Below are 26,605 nucleotides of genomic sequence, written 5' to 3'. Positions count from 1 at the left end.
TTCCCTTAGAGAAGAATGGCAAAGAGCATTTTCTGCACAAGAAGTGGTGCCAGGGGGTTGCAAATTCGGCCTTCTAGCAAAGCAAATCTCTTAGGGAAAAATGCAATTTTTCTATATAGGTTGTAAGATTTTTTTGAGAGTATTGGCAAAACATATTCCTGTCTTTTCAATAGATCCGCATAAGGAGATTTGATGTTTCTTAGCACTGTGTAAACTCCTCCTTCAGGAGTACTGGATTTCTTTGACCATGATTATTAGCTCATGATATCTCACAGAGCCGTCTCTCCTGTTGGAATGGCTCCATTTGTTAGAAGACATCTATCAATTGGCTGCCTTCCTACAGTTCTTCACACTGCTTGCATTTTATTACTTATTAGCACCTTCCTTAGACATGGAAGGATGAAGTCTAAAATTTTGTTTTAACGTGAAAAATGTGTTGAGAGAATGGTTTGAAATGTTTGATTCATTTATTCAGAAGGTTTTTGGAGAAGTTGACTAGCCTGTAAGGTTCTTGAGTATGAAGAATTCTTAGCACTGAACTATTTCAGGAATCCAAGCATTCACAAATTTTTCCTAAGTGGTTGCCGTAAAGGTAGAGGGTTACTGAGTTCTCATTATCTCCAGAGAGCACAAGCTTGGAGAATTACAGAGAAATAGACTGTAGCACCATGTTAATGAGCAGAAGCCTCCAAATATGCCACATGGAAGTTTCAAATCACATTTTAGGCACTAGCTAGTCATATGAACCGAATTGAGCTTGTTCGGCTATAATACAATCACACTCTTGTTTCCTTATTTGGGCAGTAGAGGCAATAATATAACATCGATAGTGTTGGGGTAACTGTGGTTCAATGTGGCTGTCTCTTAGGGACTAAAGATGATTTACGAAAACACTGGAGAGAAAGAGATTGGCCAGAGTGTGTCTTACAGTGTTTGTTACATAGTAGGTATGCAATAAGAAGCTGACTAATAGATGAAAACTCAGTGACGGTTTGCCCACCAATGGATGGAGCTGTTTTAAGTGGAGATTTAATGGATGATGAGTGACTAGTCAAGATGGCCTAGCAAAACTCATCCGGACAGGAGAGGTCACACTTCCCATCCAGCAGAGTTTTCCACCCTCTCTGTAACTGTTTTGTTCTCATCCTATAGCATGGATAACTGAGTGGCCCAGAGTTCCTACAGATGGATTTCTGATCCGTAGTTCTCTTGAGTCTGTAACTCATGAATACCAGATTTTCTTGCTGCAAGCAGACATCTACCCTCTCCCTACCGTATACAGCATCTCCTAGGACAAGGAGCTGAGGTCAGAATGCCCACTGGTCAACACTAAAGAAACGCTGTGGTCGGAGTAAACAAAAAGACTGTGCGAAGACACAAAAGAGAGCCATTTAAAATACCCAGCGAATTCAAGATCCCTGGGATACCAAAGGAAAGAATCACATCTCCTTCCTGTTAATAATAAAAGATGATTTACATTTATCTACGATCTACAATACTAAAGGCTAAAAAGTCAAAGCTTTTAAAATTAGCTAAAGAATTCTTAAGTTGTAACTACTGTCAGTATTTTATCATCTTTATAAAGAGTTTTCCAGTGCATTATGTCATTCGACCCTCCAATTAATGTGAGACTGAGAGAGGTCAGGCATTTGTCATCCTTTTCTTCCTAAGAGAAAGTAGACTCAATCGAGGTAAAGTGAGTTGTCAGCTGTCAGTCTTGCCAGAGTCTCCTGAGCTGAAGCCTCCTTCGGGTGCGAGGAGATTATGGGCACTGGAGCAGGAATTTCCACGCCTGCTGCTGGTCTGGACAGGCATCTGTTAGGTATCAAGATGTCACACATGGTTTTGTTTGTCTTTTCTTTTACTTCCTTTATTTTCTTTTTGATTAATACAGCAGAGTTGCTTTTCAAAGAAATTGCACTGAATCTATCTTTCTGTACTGTTCGCTGTAGAATGCAGGGCCAGTGTGCTCAAGCCTCTCTCTACCTACTCTACCTCTTTATCCGTTGATATTTTTTCAGGGTTTCTGCTGATCATATATGATCTAAAATGCAGAAAAGGCTGAGATCTTTGTACATAGCACGAGGAGTTAAGGGCAGGCCTCCAAATGCTAGACCCAATATTCTTTGGGCACTTTTATTTATGGAACAGATGTTTTATGATTCAGATGATGATTTTGAGTCCCTGAGATCAACACTTGAGTCGTGGAATTTTTGACCATGATTAAAAATCTCCACTTGAAATGGATGAATACGTTGACAACTTCAAATAGTATTAGTGTGTGCAGAAATTTTGTACTAGGATTTAAGTTAAAGGCCACAAGCATCTAGCTACTGTCCAAAAGAACGGTGCAACTCTTTTTTTTTTTTGCAGATTTCCTTATACTTTTTTATTTCTTTTTTTTTTTTAATTTAATTTTATTTTATTTGAGAACATACTGTACAGAGGGGTTACAATTACATGGACAGGATAATGCATACATTTCTTACCAAGCATTGCATCCTCCTTTGTTTACCCTTCACCTCCCTTCCCAGCCTCCCCCCTCCCCCCCACCCAATCATACCCCCCTCCCCCCCCACACCGACATTGTAAAGCTGGTTTTGACATGACATTTTGCACTTCTCATTGTTGCAACAGGTCCACCTGAATCCTTAAACGACTTGTTTGTCCCCATCTCCTCCACATGTTATACTGACATCAAATATAGTGAAAGCGGGGGTTACAAGAACGGTGCAACTCTTATCCAACATAGCTCAATTTTGAATGTCCATTAGGAGAACCACCTGGAACTTTAAAAACATTATATTCTGGGTTTCATTGGTTTTAATTCATTTAGGGTAAGGGCAATGGGAGCTTTAAGACTCTCTAATGTTCATTCAAGGTTGAGAGACACTAGTGTGGATATTCAGTTCCATGAGGCAGGGATAATGTTAATTTTATGTTCCATTATACCAGGGTCAAAGAATTCATTTAGGAATTAGTAATCATCTAAAATCTTAGACATTTAATATATTTGGGGAAGAGGAAGATGTGTTCAGAGGCAAATTATAGTTGCAAGTGCCCTTATGATCTTTTATTTAAAAAAAGACAGTAATTCAAAGAAAGGAAATGGGAAGGGGGAGAATGAGGGAAAGAGAGACACAGAGAGAGAAATAGATAGAGAGATATCTTAGCAGTAATAGTTCTGGTAAGAAATACAAAATAAGTCTTCTTTTTCCTCTCATATATGCATTTGGAACAATAGATGTTTCTGCCAGGCAAATAAAAATTCATGTCTGTGATTCTCAATAGGATTAACCTGGGATTATGGAGAATCTAATTAAATGAACCATATCATGTGAGAGCCACAAAAGACACTTGACATTGCCTATGAAAGTCTTGCCTGTCTGAGAGTGCTAGGCATATTTCTATAAACAGGCTCCACGCACATGCCAGACACTTGACTAGTTTGCTGTATTTCTTTACTTTTATTCCATTCTTTATTTTTTAAAAACAGCCCATTCCTGATAAGTGACATTAATACATTGAAGAGAAAATTTGGGCTTCAAAGGTTGGCTTCTTTAAAGTAACAATGAGATAATTATGAAGCCTCCTAACAATAAATTGTGAAGGAGGGGGATGATATATTCTCTGTACAGGAGCAGATGTACATAAAAACCATTTAAAAACATGGTGGTGGTTTGTCTGTGCTTAATGGGATGGGGTGGTCCACGCAGTCACATTTGGGAAGATAACTCTATAATCCCCACCACCACCCATACATTCTGTCAAAAATCCAGCTTTCTGGAATTACCAGCAGCTTGACTCTACTTCCAGCTTCCACAGCATCCACTCACTGTAATTAAGCTATCTGGATGTGTGTCAATCTCAGTAGATGGAGGGTCAACAAGATGAACTCTTTAGGATCGTTAAAGCCTTTTCAGGCTCTCTTTCTTTGGTTTACTCTGAGAGAGTAGTTCCTTGAGCTTTAGTCCAATCCCTTCTGATTGCTAAGCCCACACTCTCAACTGCTCTGCACACTGCCAATGCCTATCTACATTTCACTGGCATATCTATGAGACTTCAGACCCAGTCAATCACCCAAACTAAAACCCTTCGTAAGTTCTCATTGCTCATTCACAGATTCAGATTCTTCAAGCTGGAACTCAAGATTTACTGCAGAAGTATTTTTGCTTTGCACAAACCAAGAGGATACTGCCGCCATTATATTCCATGTTAGTGAGGATTTGGCAGGGGTTGACCCTACCAGATGGGTCTCATCCTCCTGATATATAGAAAGAGAAACTTAGTTCCCAAGAAAGAGGTGCTTTAGTTAAAGGTGCATAGCTGTTCACTAGCTGAACCTATACTGAAGTACATGTAGCTTGCTTTGTTTGGGCCTAGGGATTTTGCTATGGCTCAATCTTCTTTGGAAATTCAGATAAGGAGACATTTTCTAGAGCTGAACCAATAGTCTCCACAAGCACACTATGTTAGCCTGGACCAGAAGAAGAACTTCCCCTAACTTTTTCTCCTTGATTATTATAATTTTCTCAATTAGGTTCATTGGCTTATAAAGCCCTCATGTTAGCTCAGCCAAAAGGTGGTGTATTGTTATCCAATGGAAAGGGTGTTGTAGTTTGACTTCATAGAACTTCAAAAACAGAAGATCAGTATGTCTGGATTCCAGAGAAATGACAGCTGGCAAGCAATCTCTGGGTGCCAACATCTTCAGAGACCAGGACCACATAATCTGCCATTTGCAGGACTCAAAGACAGAGGCCATATTTTATTTTAATATTTTTATTGTAAAAATATTGTACAGAGGGGTTACAGTTACATGAGCAAGGTAATGAGTACATTTCATATCAAGCATTGTTGCCTCGTCGTTTGATTTTCCCCTACCATCCCTTCCCTCCCATCTCCACAACTACACTCCTCCCTCTTAAATTGTAAAGTTCGTTTTCAACATAGTGTCTTGTACATCTCATTGTTACAGTGGGTCAAACTGTATCCCTATTTAAGCATTTTGCTTTTTCCTTTATGCTCCCCAAATCAAAGAAATGTATATACAAGATGCAGGGCATTGACATACAGTGAAAACAGGTGGTATACCATGGGGGAGGAACATACAAAGAAACAAAAAAATTCACTTGGTACATTATAAATACATTAGAACAATAGCAAGAAAGAGAAAATCCCTATCTTGGGATTCATTTCACTTAACATCATCTTATCTGGTCATATGTACATAGCTTTTGACCTTTTCTGCTTATCTCAGACATATACTAGTTATTGCAAATAAGGGAAACCATGGGACCTATGTGTCTTTGGGCCTGGCTTACTTACCAGCACAACTATGTTTACTGCAGCATTATTTACCATAACTAAGATAAGGAACCAACCCAGATGCCCCTCAGTAGATGAATGGATCAAGAAAATGTGGTATACACACACACATACACACACACACACACACACACACACACACAATGGAATTCTGTGCCTCCATCAGGAAGAATGACATTGTCCCACTTGTTAGGAAATGGAAAGACCTATTTTATTTTTTAATCAAAACCTAGGTTATATTCGTTGTTACTTGGTAGCATCCCTTGCTGACTCTAAAGCATTCTGGTTTTCTCTCATTTAAGTTTCCTAGAGAATGTGATTCTTCCACCTTATCATTTGGGGCCAAGTCTATGTACGCAAGCTGAAATAATTAATGGTGGGTCTGGCTGTCACTCTAGTGAGAGTAGTTTGGTCAGCTCTGGGTACAGTAGGAGTGGAGGAGGCTATAGGTGTTAGAGACTGGGTATAGGTGTTTGTATGTAAAAGACTGGAAGAGGTGCTTATCAGAAGGAAGGACTATTAAAAATTTGCCTATAGAGGTGTGGTCACTGATTTCTTTGTCCTGTTTGTACACTTCACATCATGCAATTATTCATCTGCTTAGAACAAGGTCTCTTCATTGTTTGAGTACAGTGTACAGATCAGAGGTACATTGGTACCTATATATATATAGATTTGGCCCCAACCTGGCACTGTGCAAAATTATTACTGAACAAAGGAATGAGCAGATAAAGAAAGATTTGTACATTGTAACTACTCATAGACAAAGGGAGTTTTACCTATAAGGCCTTTCATATAAAAAATAATGTTACATTATGTTAAATGTCTGTTTGTCATGGTCACTTTGCCCTAATCTTCCTTCAGGTAGTATTGCTCAGGCAATAGAAAAATTGCAAGTAAAATCTAGCTTTTGTTCCACATATAAGCATTTTTCATAGTGAAGAATGACACTACTGACAGTGTTATTTCCTGTATGTGTTGATGTATTTTACTCATCTTAATGATAAGCATTTAAAAATATTACAGTGAGTAAAAGATGTTCTTAGGGATTGAATAAATTTTTCATCGCACATATAAGACATGATTGTCATTTAAAGATGATTTAATCACTGAAGAGATAAAATAGTCACTGAATGAATCTGCCAGCATTGGGGTCTGAGGTCTCAAGTTGGATTTCCTGAATCCTTGCAGCCATAAAGCCCTGAGAATAGAAGAGCTGATTGTATAGGCAGTGAATAAATGAAATTCAGTATCACCTAAAATTCTGAGGTTCAAATAATTCTTGGGAATGGATCATACAGTCTTCTTTTATTGAAGGTTAGGTGTACGGACTTCTAAGAGTTTCAAAACATACCAAAATATCCCACAGTTAGATGCAGGTTTTGCATTCAGCTAAACTTGAATTTGCGTTGCAATATTTCCTCCGATGCACTACGGTGGACTTGAGTAAGTTACTTTCCAACTCTGAACTTCAGTTTTCTTATATTTAGAATCTGAGAATATAATGCACACAGTTTTGCTGAAAATGGAATAAAACCAAGGAGGGAGTAACAATGCTCAATAGGAATTGTACACAGTACCTTACTCATGTAACTGTAACCTTTCTGTTCAGTATCTTTACAACTAAAAAAAATAAAAAAGAAAATGGAATAAAATTGTTGTACCAAAGCATGCTGGCCAGTAGAGCACTACTATTATTATTCAGTTCTATATAACTCATAGTGACACAGCTCAAATTTTGACCAAGATTTGTATGCCATTTAGGTAGTAAATCATCTTTTTATGATCAAAGCTCAACTCCTACGATTCTGTTTCCCCACAAGCAAAGAATCAGATTTACTTTGGAGAAGAGCTACTGTCAGTTTTTGCCACAAACTATAATATTCAAACTTGGTATTTGAGAGTGAAGCAACATATATCATAGCACTTTTGTATTCTTCATGATCTATTTTACACCTGAGAGGAGGTGATTACTCCAAGATTATGCCTTTCTCCAAGTATAGAAATCAGGGAAGAAGAATTTTGATTCAATAATTCTTGTAATACTTGCTGTCCCCTTTCTCTATGATTTTCACAGACAAGGCATAATTCCTGTGATTTGATTTGAAAGGGGAGACCAGCTCAGTGCTGAGTGATGAGATCTGAACGGGGAATAAAATATGCTTGAATTAATTTGCATAATAGAATCCAATTGGTTACAAAGCTCTATTTGTTGAAGGGCAGGCTAAAGCCCCTGCACTCACCAACAAGGGGATATTGCAGATACAGAAATGGGATTTTGAGTTTTGGTGCCGACCTTCGATATATTCTTAATGTAATAATAACCTGCCTTTAGCTGTAAATTAGCTACCTGGAAATAAAAAGAAAAAAATGGGTCAGTCAGCCTGATCCTTCTGGCTCTGTGGGGAGGAAAAAGCTGAAAACCTAAATCCGCTTGCTTTTTGCTAAGCGTTTTTGTCTTTCTCTCTCTCCCCGATAACAATTTCCAGCAGGAGTCCAAATATACTTAAACACCCATATATGTCATTTTCTTTTACAGAGACAAAAGCAGGCCCAGCAACAGAACGTTATGCTCAAGGCATAGTAGTTTATGGCGGGCTTCTCTGCTCTGAAGATGGAGGGCTGAGCCTTCCACTTTGAGCTGGTGATTTTGCAAATCCATTTTCCTGTCATGTTATTACCCCCGTGCCTTTCACCAACATTTGTTTTTCGCTCTGAGCAAAGTGTTCCCATCATAAAATGAAGTCCCCCTATATGTGTTAGTGGAACCCCAATGTTTAGGCGTCCTGGTATGTAGCAGCTGGAGAATGCTTAATGGAAGGATTGTTCAAGATCTGCCTTGGGGGTCTTTATTAAAACTAATTAGAACATTGATATATTCTCCTAATTATTACTGATGTCAAGGTCTCCTTAGGAGGGCAGTCTTCTATTAATTTTCATGTGAGATTCCTGCACAGTCTCTACCACTAAATGAATCCATCAGTTTTCTATTGTAGAAACAGTTCTTTCAGAGAAACAAAACTAAACATAGAAGAGATCTCTGAGTATATCAATTAGCCTATATACTTAGACATTCTGAAATAGAGATTTAACAATAAAAAAACCAAAGCTATCATTCATGAAATATAGAGCAATAAGGGTATGACCAGGAGTGGCTGGTATAATTGTATTTTGTTCACTTTCTATTTGACCATTGTTATGAAGTGCTTTCTCTTTTTTATCTGGTTAGTATGTTTTGCTCATAGTCTAGTTACTGCTCATGTGCCAAAAATTATTATCATGATAAAGCTATTATATGCATATAGGAATGTTTTTCCAAACTAGATGTCCAACCTTCCCTTAGAGAGTCAGGATCAGGTAGAAGGTTAGGGGACAGGTCCTGAATCTAAACATTCTCAGCTCCTTCACTGGCTGTTTTTCTAATCTTGGGCAAGTTACATGACTATGGCATATCTCAGAGTTATTTACCTCTAAAATGGGAATGATAATAATATTTTGTAGAGGCAGTATGATGATTTCATGAATTAACTCAAGGGAATTCCTTACAATAATACTTGATTTAACAGCTCATGTTGTTAAATGGAGAGACTGAGTTAGGGAGGATTACAGTTTAAGGCCACCTGGCAAAAAGTTTACAAGAGCCTCCGCCCCCCTTCCCATCCCAACAGACAAGGTTTGTCCTCTGAACTATGCTGGATGCGTACATTGGAGGCTATACAAGCTGGCCTGAGCCAAAAACAAAACCCTATTTGAAAAAAAAATGAGAGCATAAATGAGGCCTAGCAGGTACAAGGACCCAGTACTGTCAAAAATGATAGGTACTTAATACCGAATAAGCTATTACTCATATTTTCGTAATAATCGTATTATAGGTATACATAGAATTCTAGTTTTGCCTTTCTTATCACATTCAGATGTCTTTAATCACAGTGTGCACTCTATTTCCATATGAACGTTGAAAGCAAATAGCCAGAAGTATTGGTCAATGTTTAATAGATGTAAGAGCCTAGTTCAAATCCCATCTCTGCTATTATTAGAAGCCCACCCTAGAACAAGTCGCTTAGTTTATCTTGGTCCCCATTTCCTTATCCTTAAAAAAAAGGAGAGTACCTACTCATAAACTTCTTACAGAGATCATATTCATAAAATTTCAGAACAATGGCTTAAAATAATTCACTAAACATAACTTTATTCCAGAAGCGAATCAGTAACAAGTCTTAAAATTGATCTTACACAAATCTGAGATAGTCACTAAAATAACTGTTATGTATTATAGATCATCTGCACAAAACAATGAGTCAGATTCTTTCTAATAGAAGACAGTAGGTGGTGTGATCTTTTTGACCAAGGGTGAAGTTCATTGTTTACGGGTTACATGGACATTCAAATTCCTGAGTATTAAGTTAGACTTCTTTTGTTTTGTTGGTAAGAGGGGGAAAAGTTGTCATCTGGTTGCAACACTTTAGTGTCAGAAATAATCATGCTTTGCAGCAAAATGGCAGCCAGAAGAAAGAGGTGCAGAAACATCGACTTTAATTAAAGTATTTCTTTCAAATACACTTCACAGTTTATAAGCAGGAATAATTTATCACCATGTGAGTGAATGCTTAATACTTGGCATGATACAAAATGGGCAGGGATTTTGTTACTTATATGTTCTTTGCTCTCTCTTGCTTGATGAATTTCTGTAGAGGCAATACTAAGTTTGACATGAGCTGTGTGGCTTATATCATACATTTTGTGGATGGCCTAGTTTAAGAGCAGGTCTTAGCTATCTCTATATAGGTATCAGTTACTGGTTAGGCTATCCATTGTTTATCTATTTGTCTGTCTATGTCATCTACGTATCTATCATCTATCTATCCATTGTCTATAATATAATGCCGACTGTTAAGAATACAGTGTTTGAATCAGCTACCTCCATCATCAATCATCATCTCTCTGATAGCTCGGAAGAGATTGGTAGAAAATTTCAGTCAACAGTTTCTTCTTATAGAGAAAGAGGAAAAGCCTGACAAGAAGGAATGGACAAGGTTCTAAGACAAATTATTGGCACCTTCTGGACCAAATCCCAAGCTCCCTCACGGAATCCCAGAGCTCTTCCTATCACTGCCTTATTTTAGGATCTCCTCTCCCCTCCAGCCATCTCTCTGCTCTTTATACATAGTCCATTTTGCTTATGGAAAGCATCATTTGATATATTATTAAAATGCTGCATCTGAGGATGCAGCTATTAAATAATTATACTTCTTATCCTTTATGTATTTGTTTGAGCCTAGGCATTCCTTTACCTCACTATATTCTCAGGGCTGGCTTCAAACGCACAATTCACCTATCTCACCCTCCCTGGGATTACAGAAGTACCTGATCCTGCTGATACATATAGCCTCTTCAAACTTGTCTTTCTCTTGCACAGGCTTTTTACTAACCCCAGAGTTTTTATATCTAACAATTATTGAAGGTTTCAATTCCCTATTTTTTTGGAAAGGATTAACAATTCTATCACAGAGCCTTACTGAAATTAAATACCTCAAATTTAACTGTACATCTGTAGCCTTTCAAATACAGTTTGCCAAATTACAAAGGAAATGGAAAGGTTTGGATTGGCAATCAAAGAACCTCAGAAGGGAAGGCGTCTGCACCCCTGAGTTAGAATTCTGGTAATTTTCTCGGTCCTGGACTACCGAAGCTTGATGACTGTGACGTCCTGAATAAACCTCCTGCTCTTCAATTCATCTCCGAGAGAAAGCAATTTATTGCCAAATAATAAGCCCCCATGTTTCTCCAGTGTAAGAACTTAGCCAAGCACAGTAATGATCAATTAGAATAACACAGCAATATAGTGTTCACCATATATCAACCATTGTGCTAATAGACATACTTACATTGTTCATTTAATCTCTGTGACAAGCAAACAATGAATACCATGCTTTCCCCCCCTTTTAAGACACAAGCAAGCTGAGCTCAAAGACATCAGTTAGCTTTCCCAAAGCTGGCAAGTGGTAAAACTGACATACAACTTTCCGTATTTGCTAAGTGGAAATGAAATCTTGTGAAGAAGGATGAAGAGGGAAGCTAATCCATATTCTCTCTCCTCCCTCTCCCCCCGCCCCCCCCACCCCGTCTCTCTTTGCAGAAGCTGACTGGGAAGTGGGTAGCCCTGACGTGATGCGCTCCACGCACAAAGGCATTCCATTCCAGGAGAGGTCTGTTTGACGCATCGGGGAAGCCACCATTGGGGAAGACTGCTAACTCAGTTGGCTGAAGGGGTGACAGCTGCGTTCTCCTGTGCCTACCACGCAACCAAAAATGAAGGAGAACTACTGTTTACAAGCTGCTCTGGTGTGCCTGAGCATGCTGTGGCACAGCCAGGCATTTGCCCTGGAGCGACGAAGCCACCTGAGGCCATCATTCCACGGACACCATGAAAAGGGGAAAGAAGGGCAGGTGCTACAGCGCTCCAAGCGAGGATGGGTTTGGAACCAGTTCTTTGTGATAGAGGAGTACACCGGGCCTGACCCTGTGCTTGTGGGCAGGGTAAGGCTACTTACATTTAACATCCGTCTGTCTCCAGCCAGAGTGGTACAGTAGCATGTAGAGAAATGGGAAAATAAAAACAACAAAACAAAATAACTAAGATGGAAAAGGTGAAAGCCCTCACATCAGTAAAAACTGAATTTCATTGTACATATATCTCTCCAGTCTTCTTCTCTTCTCCCCAGACCATGGACTTATCCATGTTGCAAATGCTTTAGTTTTTCACTTGTTATATTATACCATTAAAACACCATTTGTAATGGTTGCCCAATAGTCTACTGAAAGGGGAAAGAGTTTAATCTGTTTAACCATGCAGATTGATTTCTCTGATAACCTCCTAATCCTAACTTGGAGGCTCTTCCTTTGTTTACTCATGACACTGTTTAATTATTATTATTATTAGTAGTAATAGTAGTAGTAGTAGTAGTAATAGTCAGTGGTAGGGTTTGAACTCAGGGCTGGGTCCCTGTCCCTGAGCTTTTTTTGGTCAAGACTAGCACTTTACCACTTGAGCCCACTGCTCCACTGCCTATCTTTTGTTGATTAATTGGAGATAAGTATCTCAGGCACTTTTCTGCCCAGGCAGGCTTCGAATCATGATCCTCAGATTTCAGCCTCCTGAGTAGCTAGGAATATAGGTGTGAGCCACCAGGCCCCAGCTATTATTATTATTTTTAATCATGATATTCTTTCTTGTATTTATTTATACCTTTCAAACTAGACCCAAAGTTACAATGCATGAGGGACAATGCCATCCTGCCTCCCCAGGCCCTACCACTAAGCCCAGATGAAATGAAGGTACACCATAAGGATGGGTGTGATTTTATCTTCGTGATGGTAGAGATGGTGAAACCCAAATGAGATTGTTCCAGAGTCCTAGCACTACTAAGATTCTATCTTCTTTGTGTTGCCCCGTCAAAAAAAATGTAAAGAGAATCCAAAACACATTTAGAAGACTTGACCTGACACTATTGTTGGTGGTAAAGCATGACCTGTCTTTCAGCTGATAATAGCATTTACAACCAGGAGATAAATATTTAGATACTAGGCAATAAAATTCTACTATGTGCAAAGGGAGTGCTAGGCAGAGAGTAAACTAGATCTAAATAATCCCTGAACAGAGAGAGTTCAGAGTTTAGGGGAAGGAACAATTATCCAGACAATTAAAAATGATAAAAACAAAGATGAGAAAGAATTCAATGTAAGTAATATAAGCTTACACAGTGACACTTAGAAGGAATGAAGGCAGGATTCACACAGAGTAAAAATTGCAATCTAAAAGAGAAGTAGGAGCTAGTCAATGAATGGGAAGAGAGGCAAGAATGGATGAGAAGGTTTGTTACTTCAGTGCTCCATGTAGTCCAACAAAGTTATCTTATTCCTCAATGTAAGAGCAGGACACCAAGTTTACACTGGAGGAGGTTCATGAGAGTTCCAATAAGAGTTCTTAGCATTGGGAGTATGTTTCTCTCCAGATCAAACAAGATTCATTTATTTATACCCTAAATGGAAAGCTATGCAAATAGTCTTAGAAAATGGAATCACAGGGGAGAAAATTGTCATATAGAATTATCTAAGTAGAAAAGCTGGGCTTGATGCCTAGACAGCAGGAAGAGATTTCCGCCCAGGCAGGGACTATGAAGTCTGAGACATACGAGAGCTGTGTATGAGTCACTGTGAGAAGGGGGAACACAGGAATGGAGGGAAAGAAAAGGGAAAAGTATGCATTATTCCAACTATGAGGTCTTGAAAAGCGATGCTTATGTGAGTCAGCCTTGGGTCAGGTTGGATGGGGGAAAAGAAAAAGTGGTTGGGTCTTCCTATAGAAATACTGCTGACATAGTGCTTTACAAGTAGCAGGAATAGTTGGCTTTTTTCTTGAACCGCCTTGAATTTGATGATATACAAGGTTGAGTGCTTCCCCGATGAAGGAGAATTTAGAAAAAAAAACCCCAGATATTCACATTTCTTATAAGAAAAGCCCTGGTGTCATGCTAGCCCAGGCTGAGGAAGAAGCTATCAGTGTTTAGTGTTAGGAATTGGCTGTGTGGGATGCAGCAACTCTATCTCTTGACAGCATTGGATAGGTTCTCCCCAATTTGCTTTCAGTATGGAACCTGATAAGTATCATCGTCAGTACCATATATCATCTTTGTGGGAATGTAAACCTCATTTTCAAATCTGAAGACAATGTAGAAAGAATAATGGGGTATGATTTTTGTAAAATTTTCTATTATTTGGCTGATCAGGAAAGCTTTTAATTCTGAAACAACTTTTCAAATTTGTAATCATTTATGAAGGTGCCCAGAAATGTTTAGTATCCTTCCCACTTATTTCTTTTATTTTCATTCACAGGAATGAATGTCTAAGTTTCCAGCTCAGAATTAGGGAAATTTTTTATTGAATTCACAAACAATATAGCAATCTTGAGGAGGATTCTGGTAGGGGCAGGGAGCAGGCCTCTACTGAGTAAGTTTGTATGGAAATTGGGGTAATTCTAGTTCCCCATTGAAGGCTACCAAATAAATTCATATTTTAAACACAATGAGCCTTAGTCTTAAGAAATATGTCAGCCATAGTTTCGCATAAAAACATGGCTTGGTATGAATTAATTCTAAAGGAAAATATACTCCCTCCACAAGAAACCATGTGAGACAAAAACAAAACAGCCTTTGTAAATACTCTGTTTCCCTTTGAGCTGAAATAGTTGATATTTCACTGAAACACTGCAAACCAAGTAGATATCTTTGGAGAAATAATACTGAGTGTATAGGGCTGTGCATTCAATCTTGCTTTATGGCTCTGGGAAACGTCTTTGGGTCTTGCTTTCACAACCATAATTAAATTCTGGTAACAAATGACACTTGTAAAAATTTTTTTAATATTATTAATATTAAATGGAAATTAGCAATGATGATTATTGTTATTATTTTACTGCTAAACGAATATGTCATTTACTGTACAATGGCTCTTATGTAGCAGGTACAACCAATAAGCATATATGTATGTATATATATGTATACATTTACACATATTTTTTGTACTTGGTTACTTTTGAAGCGGATAAAATATAGTGAAAAAAACCTTCATCTGTCCTCACACAGGGAATAATGGGTATTGAGGAACTCAGATTAAAATGATAGCTGCAGAAATCAAGACTTGAGAAAGGAGGGTGAGGAGGTCATTGATGTAGGAAAGTCAGGGGGAGTCTTTGGCTTTAGTTCCATTTCTGAAACACAGACCAGATTTGGGAGAAAAACACAGAAATGTTAACTAAGAGGCATGAAGTGGGTCTGGGGAAATGACTCAGAGGAATAGCATTTGCCTAGAAAGTGCAAGTTTCTGAGTTTAGCCCCCTCAATATTGTGTGTGTGTGTGTGTGTGTGTGTGTGTGAGAGAGAGAGAGAGAGAGAGAGAGAGAGAGAGAGAGAGAGAGAGAGAGAGAGTGAGTGAGAGAGAGAGAGAGAGAGAGAGAAAGACACAGAGAGAGAAACAGACAGACAGTCACAGAGACAGACAGTCACAGAGACAGACAATAAGAGAGCTGCATAATTTCATAGCCTGGCAAATGTGGATTTAATCAAGAACAACTGTGTCTAGGCTTTCTTGACAATGGGAGAAATTCAAGGATATTTATGGTGCTTTCAAAGGTCCAATACATTGCATGCCTATCTTCCCATCCCACCCACCCCATCATTTATTGCAGGAATAAGATGCTTCCAAGAAGAATACATCCCCAAATCCTAGACCTTGGGTTCCATACAGCAGGGTTTTTGGCAAAGTCTGATCAATTGCATTGCTTATAGTAATAAAGCCTGAAAACAAGCCAAGTGTCCTTTGACGAAGACTGCTAGAAGCAATGATAATAGTAATCTTAGGGTGGACGAAGGGGATCTATCTATCTATCTATCTATCTATCTATCTATCTATGTGTGTGGAAGGGACATTTCAAGTTAGTATTAGGATATTTAGTTTTAGAGGGAGCTGGTGAGGGTAAGAATGAGGTGTACTTCTGGAAGTTGTAGTGTTAACACTAAGTAAGGACCCGTATGACTATAGAAATAGATTATTGTATGCATAGAACATCTGTTAGATGATTAACTAGAAACTGTGATAAACATGGTTGACTTGGGAGCAGAGAAAATGGGAGTCAGCATAAATGTAGATTCCAGTTTTTTTTATTGTGAAAATACTGTACAGAGGGGTTACAATTACATGGTAAGATAATGAGTACATTTCTTATCAAGCATTATAGCCTCCTCCTTTGTTTCCCCTTCCCATCCCTTCCCATCCTCCCCCCACACCCCACCCAATCCTCCTCCTGATTTCAGTTTTTTGAAAGCATATGTATTCATTTTATTCATAGTAACTTAGAGTATGTACTAGGATATACCTTAATCCTAGCTACTCATGAAACTTAGATCTAGGGAGGGGACACAGTTCCAAGTCAGCCCAGGTAGAGAAGTCTAACCAGCAAAAAAGCAGGGCTGGAAGCAGGGCTCAAGTGGTAGAGCTCCAGCCAAGCCAGCAAGCTGAGCAAATGCTAGGCAGAGATCGAGTATTGGCGAGGAAAGACACGTGTAAGTGCATATGTTTTTGCTATATGCTCATGTTCATGGAGGAGGGAGAAAGAGCAAAATCTTGGAATATAAAAGGAAATGTTTGAAACCTGGCCTTATTACTTCTTAGCTGTTTAGCCTTGGCCAAGGTGATGCTTTTTCTCTATGATTCCATTTCTTAATTTGGAAAATGAGGGTAAAACTATCTTTCTCATGATACCTCTGTGTGTGTGTGTGTGTGTGTGTGTGTGTGTGTGCGCATCTGTGCATGCATTTATAGCAATCAGCTTGAGACTTCATCTCATGAAATTATAAATCTTGATTTCTCTTTTCTTAGCTTCATTCTGATATTGACTCTGGTGATGGGAACATTAAATACATTCTCTCAGGGGAAGGAGCTGGAACCATTTTTGTGATTGATGACAAATCAGGGAATATTCATGCCACCAAGACATTGGACCGTGAAGAGAGAGCACAGTATACTCTGATGGCTCAGGCGGTGGACAGGGACACCAATCGGCCACTGGAGCCCCCATCAGAATTCATCGTCAAAGTCCAGGACATTAATGACAACCCTCCGGAGTTTCTACACGAGACCTACCACGCCAACGTGCCGGAGAGGTCCAATGTGGGTGCGTACGTGGGGAAGCTCAGCTCAGCTTCCAGCCTGGCGTCTCTGTAGGTGGTCAGACCAGTGCCTGGCCTCCCAACTCAGGAAGTAGATCTTATGCTCTATTGTTGGGGTGTCAACAATCACACCCCACGCCACTCCCTGCCTTTCTTTTGTTCATCTAGATTTTTCTCAACATTTAAAATGAGAGGGAGGCTTTATAGTCAAAGAAATACGGGGAAGAATGGTTTTATAGTCAAAGGTCAGTAAATATGAGGAAGAACGGAGAAGGGGAAAGAAGTGATAGAATTGGGGTGATCCTGTACTTGGTGTTATTAGCAAGTGTGTCTTGGAACCAATTGCATCTGCTTTTAAGAATAACACTCTCTTAGCCTTAGTTTCTTTGTCTACAAAATAGGAATAGAAATAAAATGTATCTAGTCACTGAATGTTCAGTAAGCAATAGGAAATAATGTTTCTTGCATGCAAGCATTGTGTTTACTGGGGACTGACACATTATTTTACTTAATGTTTGCTGTATTTAATCCTTTAATGCTGTAGGTAGGTCCAATAGACTCTATTACAGTGAGAACTCAAGCCAGAAGCAGGTTAACTCATTTATCCAGAACTATCTGTGGTATTAAGTGAATCCAGAATATACATGACCACAGCACTATGTCATCATGTATTGATCTAGAAGTAGGTATGTCTTTACAATATGCTTGAAGATGTATTGCATTTCTAAAAGGAAGGTTTTCTGAACCAAGTGGTCAATTTCCCCTGGCAGTCACTTTCATTTGACTTTCTAGATTGTCCATAATTGTGGCCTTTTGAGAGAAATGCCTTTCATTTAAAATGTCTCTCACATGGTGAACAGAACTGATTGGATCAGATGTTAGTCTGATCAGATGAACTCACATGACTTTATTAAGAACAAACAGCCCAAGCCACGCTCTGGTACCTCACACTCCTTAAGCCTAGCTGCTTAGGAGTCTGAGATCTGAGGATTGTGGTTTGAAACAAGCCTGGGCAGTAAAGACAAATGAAGCATATCATTAGCCACTTAAAGCCAAACTGGAGGTACACCATACTAGCCTGGGGTGAAAATGCTGACAGTGACCAGGCCCTGTGTTCAAGCCACAGTACTGGCACCAAACAAACACACAATAACAGCTTATTTCATAAATGAGGAAACTAAACACTAAGCATCTGTGTGATCTTAAAATCTAAGATCCTTTGATTCTGGAGCCTCTTAGACCGGAAATAGTGTCTTTCTCTTCCAAGTAAGGTCATAGTCTTCTCATGTTTTGTGAAAGCCAAGCTGAGCCATTTCCTTTTTTCTTTTTCCTTTTCCCTACTTAGACCTTTGCCATCTCCATATTCACCTGTGGATTCTCATAAGAACTAGCAGACATCATAGATATAAATATAGATATAGATGATACAGAGATAGATAGATAGGTAGATAGATAGATAGATAGACAGAGAGACAGACAGACAGACAGACAGACAGACAGACAGATAGATAGATAGATAGATAGATAGATAGATAGATAGATTAGATAGATAGATAGATAGATAGATAGATAGATAGATAGATAGATAGATAGATAGATAGATAGATAGATAGATAGATAGATATAGAAAATCTAGGAGTATTTTTACTATTTCTGGGGCTTTTGGATGCTTAGGGACAGCAGCTAGACTTCCTATCACAGATTATGAAGGTGTAGTCTTTGTCCCAGCACTGGGACTGAATCACTGCTGTACCACTGACCAACCACATGTACCCAGTCTGTTCTTCCACCTTTCTAAGATGTCATATAGTCATCTATGGAATCAGGGTCATGGACTATGGTGAAGGTTAAACCAAACAGATAGAAAATATGGGAGTGGTTAAGTGCTTGATGTAAATTAAACACAAAAAAATGAACAATTTCCTTAGTCATGTCACATTTTTTTTTACTTGATTGTACATCTCCATCTCCTCCTGTGGGAAGCACTCAGAAAGGATAGCTTACATCAGATGATGAATTGCAGAGGAGTAGTTAGAAAAGAGTGAGATTAGCGTGTGTATCAAATGAAATCCTCTGACAACTCTGGAAAGTAAGGGCTACTTTACAAACTTACTTCCGTGCTGAAAATGTCACTGAAGGAATTTGGGTTTCATCACTTCCCTGGATCAGGATTAGAGTCCTGACCTTGGTAATAAACAACTTTGTGAAAGCAATTGCAAAATGCCATATATCTCTCACATCAGATTTCCCACAAGTAAAATAGCTGTAAAAAAAAAATGCCCAGTAGACAAATCCTGGCGTGTACATAGAGTGTGACCCAAAGCAAGGCTAGATAATGCTAGAAAGCTAGATAAGGCTAGAAAGCCAGATAATGCGAGAAAGCTAGATAATTGCCCATTTTCTTTTCAGTTTGTTTCTCCTCACTGTGAGACCCTACATGCTCTGTCCAGATTCTTGTTACTTGTGACCAGTAAGGAACAAAAGTGTTTGTTTTTGTTTTTGTTTTTGAGTAAATGGAATCCCATTCTCTTTCAATTCCCTGGTGTTCTTTCCTTTGGACCCACAATTGCTTGCCTTAGTTCTCACTGGGTGTTTGCTGATGGTTCCTGCTACATGGCTTCCAGAGCCATTAGAGGTGGGAAGAGGTAATTGTCTTGCCAGTAGGGAACAACATTCTGCACAATATTTATAGCCATAAATTAATTAAAATATACTATTATCAGCAATTTTATTGCATGCAAAGCAACAATAAAAAGATATATTTATTGCTTTACTGCAGATGGAAGATTGCACTCTGTCCTTTTCATGAAAACCAATTCATCATTAATTATCATTTATTATACTCTCTGGGAAGATTTTATTTAATTATTTGACATACTGAACATTTCTATTGCATAGGTCGTAGAATGTTTTGGCAATAATGTTCCTATTATTATTGAAACCCAGCATAGTGGGATAGGTTAAGAAGATAGAAAGCTTAGTTTTAAACTGCAAGTAATCAGAAAGAGACAGAAAACAAAAGAGAAGATGGATGGGTGTTTTGTACCTCAAGTATAGGAAAATAGGAGTGGGTTTTAGATGGAGGAGATGAAGGACAAAAGAAGGAACTTGATGAAGATGTATTATACTCATAAACTGACATGTTGAGTTGGAATCCTTTACACAACTTTTTAAAGATAATAAAAAATATAAATGATAAAAGAAAATCTCAGACAGTAGTGAATAATTGAGATGCTGCCCTTCTTTTAAAATGAGACATTGCAAACTTTGAAAAGCTGGTAGAGTGTCACTCATGAGTCAATCCTCTTTTTCAGGGACATCTGTAATCCAGGTGACGGCTTCTGACGCAGATGATCCCACCTATGGAAATAGTGCCAAGTTAGTGTACAGCATCCTGGAAGGTCAACCCTACTTCTCAGTGGAGGCACAGACAGGTACTAGAGAATGTTATTGTCACAGTGATTTCTGAATTAGCAACCTCCGCCTGCTCATTAAACCTCTTGACCCTCAGTTTCCTCAAATAGGAAAAGGGTATGAAGAGGGTCACCTTAGAGTGTCAGGGTAACGATTAGACAATTTGTATCTCTGTTGGGCACAGAGTTGATGTGGTGTGAAGATGGTTTATTAACACTTCTGTCCATAAGTCACGAGGTAATAATGACACATACTTGTAACATGCAGAAAAGTCTTGAACTGTGGGTCTCCAAAATGAACAGAATTAGAGCTCGCAGCTTGAGATAATCAGTTAGCTCTCAAATCATACACCACTGGACATGGTGTAAATGGGAGGTGTTAATATTTGGGAGGTTTTGAAAAACAGCCCACTCCTAGTCTCTCCTGCTGAGCTGGCAGATTCTCAGTGGACATTGGCATCCAAAAGAAGTTTAGAAAATGAAAAGAGATGCCCAACCCCCATTCCCGCCCCCCTCAATTGAATAAAATAACAACACAAACCAAAATATTTCACTTCATTTTAAGCCAACTTTGATTCTCAAGTGGAATAAACACTAACATTCTGTAAATGTGCTCATTTAAATTATCTCAAGGGCCTTATCTTTTCTGGCAAGAAATGCCATCTTTTTAAAAAGATAATTACAAAGAATCTCTACTTAGGTTAACACTGAAATTTGTATATTCATGTATATATGTAGTATTTTGTTGATTTGCCTTTAAGTTTTTCATGCAGGAATACATTTGATTATAGTCACACTGTTCCAGACCACAATTTATGGAGTTACTCAGTCATCCACTATGGTTTCATCACAGGCAATGATAAAGAAATATAAAGATCATCTAAGTTCTTGAGATGTTAACAGTTGGATTATTATTATTATTTTTTGTCTCAAAGGTTCATGGTTAATTACTATCATTTGAACCTACAAATTATTTAACAGATAAGGAAAATAAAGTCCATTGAGTTTCAGTATCTTCAAACAATGGGAGGAAAACAATAAGGGCTAATGTATCTAGTGCAAATTGTATCGTATCTATACATAGAGAGAGGCGATACAGTGAGAGACAGAGAAAATACTTCCATACATACCCCAGGGATTTGAATGAGCAGTTTTCAAGAATCATATTCCAGGAACAAGATGCATTATATTCATAAATTGCTTTGTTATATGACAACTCCTTTGTACAACTACTTAAAGATAATAATAGTCAATCATGAATTTATTATTGTTATTAGTATTAACTGATGGTATTTATGTAAGCATTGTACATATTTCTAACCCATATTGGTTCACTCTTTCAAATATTAATAGTAGCTTTTAAATTTACTGCACGAAATATGTCTCTCTAATTTATAATTCATATGAACTATAGATATATTTCTAATAATTGCATATAGGATAGATTTCTAAAAGAAATCCAAAAAATAGTAAATCATAGCTATTCATACATTGGGCACTCAAATATCTCAATCTCCAGGATTTTTTGTTGTTGTTGTTGCATTTTTTGAGGTTTTTTTACTTGAATGTTCAGAGAAACAAATAAAAGAAAATTGTTGCCTGTGAAACTTGTATGATTTTGCTTGAAAATGCTGTGGTTATTCAAGAATAGCTGCTTTAGGTTGCAATTGTTGAAATGTTTTTGAAGGCAAAAGACTTTTCATTTTTTTTCTTCTGTAGTACTTAAGACATCTTCCTTATGGTATTATGCTGTGTGCTGTGTGCTGTGTGCTGTGTGCTGTGTGCTGTGTGTGTGTGTGTGTGTGTGTGTGTGTGTGTGTGTGTGTGTGTGTATGATTTGTGCCAGTACTAGAGCTTGAACTCATGGCCTGGGTGCTTTCCCTGAGCTCTATTGCTCAAGGCTCGTGCTCTATTACTTGAGCGACAGCTCCACTTCTGTCTTTTTGTTGGTCTTTCAGGGTCTCACAGACTTTCCTACTGGGGCTGACTTTGAACCGTGATCCTCAGATCTCAGCCTCCTGAAGAGCTAGGATATGGGTGTGAGCCATGGTGCCCAGCATGGTGGTATTCTTATAAGTGAATATCGGTGATATTTTCTGCTCCCTTATGCAGGTATCATCAGAACAGCCCTTCCCAATATGGACAGGGAAGCCAAGGAGGAGTACCACGTGGTGATTCAGGCCAAGGACATGGGTGGGCACATGGGAGGACTCTCAGGGACAACCAAAGTGACGATCACACTCACGGATGTCAATGACAACCCACCAAAGTTTCCACAGAGTAAGTAGTTTGGCTTGGCTTTCACTGTTCAACCCTGCCACATATAACGACTCATCTTCTCTTAACCCATGCCTATTTCATCCAGCCCTCAAGCAAAATGTCTACACCTCTTGGAGCTCTTTATATTATCCTTGTGAAGGACAAAACCAAGATAGAAATAACAGTCCCAACAAAAGTAATCTTTCTGTATGTTGGTAATTGTCTACAGAGAGATTGTCCCACCGTGCCTTCCAGCTGAAAGTCTAAGATTACCTCGAATTCAAGTCCAAAGAGGAAATACCCAAAGCCAAATAATATGAACACCGAAGGAGTGCTATAACTGACAAAAGTCATATAAGAGGAAACTAATGCTGAAGAGGTCACTTAGCTTAGCAGGAGGGCCAAGGTTTCTACATGCTGCATCTGCGTGGTGTGTTTCACACCGAGGATCCTGAAAATGCCAAGATAATGACAGGAAAAATGTCAGATTTGGGATTTCACTCCCACACCAACTCTTTTCAATGTCTTGTGCTTCTGCCACAACTCCCCAACTTTCGACCTACTCTTTTTTGTTACCAGACAGCACACTTGCCACAGTTTTGTTCTTGCCATTCTATATATAATCACAATGCCACACCTCAGCAATCTTTACATTTGTTGTTTCCTGGCCTGTGATGTTTTATTCCCTAGATATTCACACTTGTCTCATTCTTTCTTTCTTTTCAGTAGAATGTGATGTCTTCTCTCATCAGACTCTATTAAATGAATTTTTCTTCTTCTCCTTCTATGTATATTTAGCAGAAGATATGTTTACACTCATATTCATCCACATCCACAAACACACACACATATATCTTATATGGTCATAGATAAACTCTTTACATCATATTCATACCCATTCACATATACACAACTTAGACACTGAGTCAAACATCTACCAGCAGACCCACACAATCATATACTTACACATAACCAACACATACTCTCTCATTATCTAACATCTCTTAATGAAATTTATTTTTTGGTTTCCTAGTGATGACATCAGAGTGAATACACACACACACACACACACACACACACACACACACACACACACACACATGTGGTTTTCTTTCCTTCTTCTGTGCCTCTTTAAAAGAGAAATCTTGACTGTTTTGCTTACTCTAAAGTCTCTTGGGGGCTAGGACAGTGCCTGACACATACTAAATTCCTAAGACACAGTAAGCAAATATGAATGTGGAAAGGTTACCCATTAGGAAAGCTTACAGAGAATGTTGTACTTGAGCTGGTGTTGAAGGAGATTAAGAAGAGAGCCTGAGAGTTGAAACAGATATAACTTTGAGAGGTAAAATAAAACATTGGATTTTAAAATAAGTATGGATCCCTCAACTATTTTTAAACAAAGAGTGTTTTGTTTTTGTTTTTCCCTTGGCCTTCACAATGCCATTGCTGTCCCCTGAATGAACTTATTGACCCTCTTTAAAGCATGGTAACCCAGCCCTTTGAATATATTTAAGTGGTGCTGGTTTTTAATCATTGTCTAAGTTAAGGACTGTAACAAGCATTGTTCCTTCTATGTGAGCAAGGACCCCCTCAGTTCATATTTCGCCAATTATTTCATCCTATACAGAACAGTAATCAAGCCACCTGCAGTTTCTTATTTTTAATCTATCTTCCACTTCTTTCATGTTTTTAATCAATAGAAAAGTCCATTTCAAATCCTTGGAGAAATTTATTGGGATTCAGTGAAAAAAAACAAACTTGGAAGTTTACAGCTGCAAAATAATAATAAAAAAAAAAGGATGTCATCTTTTTCTCCTCTTTCTTCCAACTCTTCCTCTTCTTCCAGGTGTGTACCAGATGTCTGTGTCAGAGGCAGCTGTCCCTGGAGAGGAAGTTGGGAGAGTCAAAGCTAAAGACCCAGACATCGGAGAAAATGGCTTAGTCACGTACAATATTGTGGATGGAGATGGCATGGAGTTGTTTGAAATCACGACAGACTATGAAACCCAGGAGGGTGTGGTGAAGCTCAAAAAGGTGAATTTGGAGGAGGAATTGAACATGTCTCTGCTATTTTCTGTGACTTGCTTTTCCCGGACAACCAGGCAGGGGACAGGGTGAAAGTTAAGAAAAGAAACTATGGGCAATTGGGCGCTGACTTCATTTTGCAGCGCATTTCTGAGCACTTGGAGATAACAGAAGTGTATTTTCTTTCTGTTTCTGCTGATTAAAGTAGTGATGATGCCTGTCTGAGATTGCTGGCTAGTTCTATGTTTGGACACAGTTCTCTGGTAGAACTAGATTAGAGTAGACTTGGGAGAAGTAGCCCTGAGCCTCTTTAGTTCTGCCAAATGGAATCTGTTAATTCAGGCTGTTCAAAACTTCACTTATTTCAAACATCCAAGGTTCTTTGCAGTGATGGAACTCTGGTGGAATTTGAAACAGGCCTCTTGTTTTTTCTTTCAAAATTGGATCTAGGTTAACAGTGACATTGGACCTTCCACAGTAGTCAGCTGTCATTAGAAACATGTCCCTTATATTAATTCATTGCAAAGAGGTGTTAACCGCTTCTGTTTGGGTTTGTAAATCTGTTACTCAACATTATAATGCAATTTAGCCTGAACCTCTTACAGATATCTCATTTATTTTTAGTATGAAAAACAATCATAGAAGTGTTTAATATTGTCCCAAGGAACAAAAATATCTCAAATTAGTTAGGCGATGGAGCCATAAACAAATTCAGTAGTTTGACCTGCTCAGAGTCACACACAGGTGTGAACTTCAGAACTATTAAATTTTGGAACAAATTTCTTCTTAAGACACTTGGAAAATGATTCAGCCACAAAGGTCTCATAAAAGAAAGTCAGGTAAGATTCTCTTTCAAGTGAAGGAACAGTTGTAGTAGATTCTAAAATGCTTTTCCCCAATTGAGAAATCAACTCTGTCCATACTCACAGTGAATGGAGTGTTAAAAGTGAATTCAATGATGGGATTACCTGGGTTTTAATCAAGCCTTCATTTTCTACTTGGATTTATCGCATGAATATTAAGTTTCTTGGGGTGATGGGAATATTGGACTCCAACACGGATAAAGATTTAATGTGCAGAATCAATAAAGAGGCCAGTAGCTGGAGAGGAGTTAAGGCTGGGATGGGAGAAAGTAGATCCTGGGAGGATGGTGATGGGGTCACAGGAAGCTGAACTTTTAAAACAGTGGGAATTTTGTTGGATCAACAGAAAATATGTGGGAGACACAGAGCAAATAGAAAGTAAGAGGTGACTGCCATAATCAAGGCAAGGAAAGAGAGAGCAGGATGATTGGAGATCACCTTTTAGCTAGTTGGAAAAGTCTCCATGAGTCACTATGAATGGAATAACTTAAGGAAGCTGTATAATCAGCCTCCACAAAGGGATCAAGTATTTTTTTTCCTTCTGACTCCTCTTCTGAAAAGTAGCTGTGTGAACTGTGTGGCAGCCTTGAGATGTCAGCTTACTTTGTTAATTAATATTACTCTCCCTCCTGCTTGACACTGACACATGAACGTTGACATCAGCATTTCCTGCCTCCCATTCTCCCTATGCTCCAGTAATTGCACAGTTGGCAATGTGAAGGTTGTCACCTGTGTTCAGTATATTCAGGGCATAAACATGCACCGTGTCGCTAAACCCTTGAAATGCCTAAATCATCCCCATGGAACTCACATATGGCAAATGAGCTCTCTGCATATGATTAATTTTTGCACTTTCCCCCAGTTCTCCATTTTTTTTATAGGCAAGGAACCAGTCTTCTACAAAGCTCTGGCATGTATGTTTAATACAATGTAGGGGGATACTTCATTTGCAAGAGAATATTTGCTTTAATTTATAGCATAAAGTTCCAAA

At 38.6% G+C, this 26,605-nt stretch overlaps 1 protein-coding gene across 4 annotated transcripts in view; it reads left to right on the top strand.

Moving 5' to 3' along the window:
• The window catches only part of Cdh11 (cadherin 11), a 145,316-nt gene that overhangs the window by 86,679 nt on the left and 32,032 nt on the right, over positions 1–26,605 (top strand). For all 4 annotated transcript variants that reach the window (XM_069992450.1, XM_069992449.1, XM_069992451.1 and 1 more), the window contains exons 3-7: positions 11,465–11,865; positions 16,762–17,056; positions 20,366–20,485; positions 22,577–22,744; positions 24,573–24,760. In XM_069992450.1, the coding sequence (XP_069848551.1) occupies positions 11,638–11,865; positions 16,762–17,056; positions 20,366–20,485; positions 22,577–22,744; positions 24,573–24,760 (999 nt within the window). In that variant the 5' untranslated portion in view covers positions 11,465–11,637. The remainder of the gene's footprint in view (positions 1–11,464; positions 11,866–16,761; positions 17,057–20,365; positions 20,486–22,576; positions 22,745–24,572; positions 24,761–26,605) is intronic.

This window comes from Dipodomys merriami, unplaced genomic scaffold, assembly GCF_024711535.1.
Source record: "Dipodomys merriami isolate MVZ:Mamm:240054 unplaced genomic scaffold, mDipMer1.0.p SCAF_41, whole genome shotgun sequence".
Taxonomy (NCBI): Eukaryota; Metazoa; Chordata; class Mammalia; order Rodentia; family Heteromyidae; genus Dipodomys; species Dipodomys merriami.
Note: the sequence above shows the minus strand (reverse complement) of the source record. Positions and strands in the feature narration are given on the sequence as shown.